The 4,438-nt window shown below is 31.4% G+C and overlaps 1 protein-coding gene across 1 annotated transcript; it reads left to right on the forward strand.

Annotated features, from left to right (window-relative positions):
• The first annotated feature begins 2,232 nt into the window (after positions 1 to 2,232).
• LOC111689319 (organic cation transporter protein) lies at positions 2,233 to 4,206 on the forward strand. The gene is made up of 4 exons (XM_023451791.2): positions 2,233 to 2,827; positions 2,892 to 3,150; positions 3,213 to 3,630; positions 3,696 to 4,206. The coding sequence occupies exons 1-4, from the start codon at positions 2,501 to 2,503 to the stop codon at positions 4,204 to 4,206; spliced, it is 1,515 nt and encodes a 504-aa protein (XP_023307559.2). The 5' UTR covers positions 2,233 to 2,500.
• Positions 4,207 to 4,438: the final 232 nt, after the last annotated feature.

A 4,438-nucleotide genomic window follows, 5' to 3' on the forward strand; every position in this document is an offset into this window, starting at 1 on the left:
GTTCTAGTTCAGTTCTAGTTCAGTTCTAGTTCAGTTCTAGTTCAGTTCTAGTTCAGTTCTAGTTCAGTTCTAGTTCAGTTCTAGTTCAGTTCTAGTTCAGTTCTGGGTTAGTTCTAGTTCAGTTCTAGTTCAGGTCTAGTTCAGGTCTAGTTCAGTTCTAGTTCAGTTCTAGTTCAGTTCTAGTTCAGTTCTAGTTCAGTTCTAGTTCAGTTCAAGTTCAGTTCTAGTTCAGTTCTAGTTCAGTTCTAGTTCAGTTCTAGTTCAGTTCTAGTTCAGTTCTAGTTCAGTTCTAGTTCAGTTCTAGTTCAGTTCTAGTTCAGTTCTAGTTCAGTTCTAGTTCAGTTCTAGTTCAGTTCTAGTTCAGTTCTAGTTCAGTTCTAGTTCAGTTCTAGTTCAGTTCTAGTTCAGTTCTAGTTCAATTCTAGTTCAGTTCTAGTTCAGTTCTAGTTCAGTTCTAGTTCAGTTCTAGTTCACTTCTAGTTCAGTTCCAGTTTAGTTGCAGTTTAGTTGCAGTTCAGTTCTATTTCTAGAACTGAACTAGTTAAGTTTCGAGTTTAGCTTTTTAAATAATTTAAATATAACTTCAAACAAGGTTAACGGTTCCATTTCCATTAAATTCTCCCAATATTTGCTAATTGGGGGTTTTTCACTAATATTTCTTTTAATAATATCTAATACCTAGTTGCTAATTTTTAATTTATTTAAAAATCAAGCAAATGGTAGAGTTTGCAAAAGTGTGTGAACGTTTTTTTTTAGACTAAAAATAAATAACAAGTTTAATACTCCTCATTCAGAAAAGATCGTAAAAGTTGTGGCTGTGCGTGATCTATTCGTCGTCTAGTTAAAAAATTAACACCTTTGAGGATCAATTTTATGATTATTATATTATTTTTTTTTTGGCTAAAAGTAAATTATTTAAAATAAAAATAAAACATTAATTTAATGAAATACATTGAGCAAACTCTCTTTTTATGTGACTTTTAGCAAAGAAAATTTGTGAAGTTTTTAAAAACACTTTTAAATAAATTTTGATCAGTATATTTTGATTATCGTAAGAAAACGGTTTGAATAAATTACTACAAAAAACAGATTTGAAAAAATATCGTTAAAAAATTAATTATACCAAATTTTAAATATTTAAAAAAGGTGTTTTATAAAAATGTTAAGGTAAAAATAATAAAAATATTATTTAAATAGAAATTTAAACAATTATAACAAAGAAAATTTTATATGTGATTTGCGATTTTTTTTCTGGGAATTTTTTTGCTGAAATTGAAATAAAAGTGAAATTGATTTTTGTTTCTTTATATATATAAACATTTTCGAATATATAGAATTTAATATTTTCTTTGTAAACAAATTTTGAAATTTTTGTTTACAAACAATATTGCTGAATGCCTTGGCTGTGTTTGAAATACAATTGATTTGTAAAGATACAGAAAACACATTTAAAAAGTGATATGTATTTAATATTAAGTAATAAAATATCTTAGTTTATTAATAGAAATAAATACAAATTTATAACTTCCTAGATCAATTCCGCATAAAACATTAGTGATAAAAGATTAAAGAAATATAAAAAAACACATCTTTATTTCTAGTTCAGTTTTTTTTTAAATCTGCGTGTTTCTGTAAGTGATCCAAAAGATTTTCTATAAAAAAAGGAAAAGAACTAGAACTGAACTAGAACTGAACTAGAACTGAACTAGAACTGAACTAGAACTGAACTAGAACTGAACTAGAACTGGACTAGAACTGAACTAGAATTGAACTAGAACTGAACTCGAACTGAACTAGAACTGAACTAGAACTGAACTAGAACTGAACTAGAACTGAACTAGAACTGAACTAGAACTGAACTAGAACTGAACTAGAACTGAACTAGAACTGAACTAGAACTGAACTAGAACTGAACTAGAACTGAACTAGAACTGAACTAGAACTAACCTAGAACTGAACTAGGACTGAACTAGGACTGAACTAGAACTGAACTAGAACTGAACTAGAATTGAACTAGAACTGAACTAGAACTGAACTAGAACTGAACTAGAACTGTACTAGAACTGAACTAGAACTGAACTAGAACTGAACTAGAGTGACTTGGAGTAAACTTGAACTGAAACATGTTATTTTGTCTCAGATTCTAGAGAGAATTGTCTGGAAGAAAATCTCAAAAATTTGGAAGTTTTCGTACAGGGATTCTATGATATTTTTTTTTAATATTAAAAACTTAAATATTTCTATTTTTTCTTTCAGTTTAATTAAAAACCAACATTAATTTGCAGCACAATAAAACTAAACCATGATGTGACAATATTTCTCTTTTCGTCGCCTCTCGAACTAATGACAATATTATCTTTTTGTGATATTAATTGAATTAAAATTAAAAAAAATAATTAAAAAATTAACTAGAAAATTATTCAACTATAAACTGCACAATTTCTATAAAAAAAACACAACGATAACAACTAAAACTTCTAATAAACAGATCTTATCTGAAATGGACTTCGATCACATTTTAGCAAAATGTGGCGATTTTAATCGTTATCAACTCTTAATTTTGGCTCTTTTTGGAGTCGTCAATGTCATTGTATCAATGCATTATTTTACTCAAACTGTGATAAGTTTTGTGCCCGATCACTGGTGCTATCATGAGAAATTAGAAAATAAAACTTACGATGAGATAGCTGCCATCTATGCGAGAGTACCGAATCCTTCATGCACTAAACTGGACGATATAAATGGTTTGAATATAACGATCAGTAAAGAGAAATGCACTAGATGGATTTATAAATATGATTTCGGTTATCGAAGTATGAATACAGAGGTGGGTTTAGAAGATATTTTTTAAGTTTTAATTATTTTTAATAATTTTTTGTTTCTTTTTGCAGTTAAACTGGGTTTGTGAGTCTTCGTATAAGGCTCGCATAGGTCAATCTTTGTTCTTTATTGGATCTGTGGTGGGAACTTTATTTTATGGTTTACTTTCGGATAAAATTGGTCGTTTGCCTGCTTTGATTTTATCTAATTTGTCGGGTTTTGTGGGCGATTTTTCAACTATATTCACCACTAGTGTAACTTCGTTTACTTTGTGTCGTTTTATTTCGGGTTTGGCAGCAGATACAAATTTTTATCTCATGTATATAATAGGTAAGTCTACAATATTTCTCGGTACTCAAATAAAAAATTTTAATTATTTTTTTTCTTTATAGTTCTCGAATATTTACGTCCATCCATGCGTACTTTTGGTCTTAACTTGGCCGTTGGTATTTTCTATACAATAGGTCTGGTATTTACTCCCTGGCTAGCGGTTTTGGCTGGTCATTGGCAATACTATTTGGCCTGTACCTCCATACCCATACTTTTTATAGCTCTTTACTATTTTATCGTGCAAGAAAGTGCACAATGGCTGGTGACACGTAATGATATAGATGGTGCCATAAAGAGGCTAAAACGAGTGGCTAAATTTAATGGACGTAAAGTTAGTCTAACAGAATTTGAAGAATTTCGTAAATACTGTGAAAAGCAGAGACAAAAACAGGGTGGGGATGATCAAAAACATTCGAATTTGATCGATATGTTTAGAACACCTCGAATGCGCAAACATACCTTAATATTATTCTTTAAATCGTAAGTATTTTTAAGTTGTTAATTATAAAGTTAGAAACTAATTATTAATTTATTTATTATTGTAGCATGGTGATTACTCTTTGTTATGATGTGGTCTCGCGTAATGTCGAAGGCATGGGTATTTCACCATTTATTATGTTCTCCCTAAGTGCTTTGGTGGTTTTACCCTCTTCCCTACTATTGGTTTTACTACAAGATCGCATAGGCCGCAAGGGCATGGCCTCGGGTTCTCTACTAGTGGGTGGCTTTTTTACTGTTGCCGCTGGCATTGCCATAGCTTATCAACAAGAAAATCATAATGCCATTTTATTGGCCTGTCTCACTATTGCTGCACGTTTTGGTGTGGCCATTTCTTATGAATCGGGTTCCCAATATGCCACTGAATTAATACCAACTTGTGTTCGTGGTCAGGGAGTGGCTGCCGTTCATGTGGCTGGTTTTGCAGCCTCTTTCTTGGCTCCTTATATTTTGTGGTTGGGTACATTCTTTAAGGCTGCTCCCTCGATTATTTTGGGTGTTCTATTCTTCACCGGCTCTTTGGTTTGTTTGCTGTTGCCAGAGACTTTGAACAAGTAAGTAGTTCTACGGTTCAGATCTAGATTAGTGTGAGATCAGTTTATGTTAATTCTAGTTCAGTTCTAGTTCAGTTCTAGTTCATTTCCAGTTCATTTCTAGTTCATTTCTAGTTCAGTTCTAGTTGAGTTCTATTTCAGTTCCAGTTCAGTTTTAGTTCAGTTCTAGTTCAGTTCTAGTTCAGTTCTAGTTCAGTTCTAGTTCAGTTCTAGTTCAGTTCTAGTTCAGTTCTAGT

Source organism: Lucilia cuprina, chromosome 4 (assembly GCF_022045245.1).
Source record: "Lucilia cuprina isolate Lc7/37 chromosome 4, ASM2204524v1, whole genome shotgun sequence".
In the NCBI taxonomy this organism is placed as follows: Eukaryota; Metazoa; Arthropoda; class Insecta; order Diptera; family Calliphoridae; genus Lucilia; species Lucilia cuprina.

Bases quoted from the DNA above. Each gene is read 5' to 3' on its own strand.
- LOC111689319 (XM_023451791.2), top strand. From the start codon at position 2,501: ATGGACTTCGATCACATTTTAGCAAAATGTGGCGATTTTAATCGTTAT. The intron at 2,828-2,891 runs GTGGGTTTAGAA...TTCTTTTTGCAG, and splicing joins ATCGAAGTATGAATACAGAG to TTAAACTGGGTTTGTGAGTC. The intron at 3,631-3,695 runs GTAAGTATTTTT...TTATTATTGTAG, and splicing joins TTAATATTATTCTTTAAATC to CATGGTGATTACTCTTTGTT.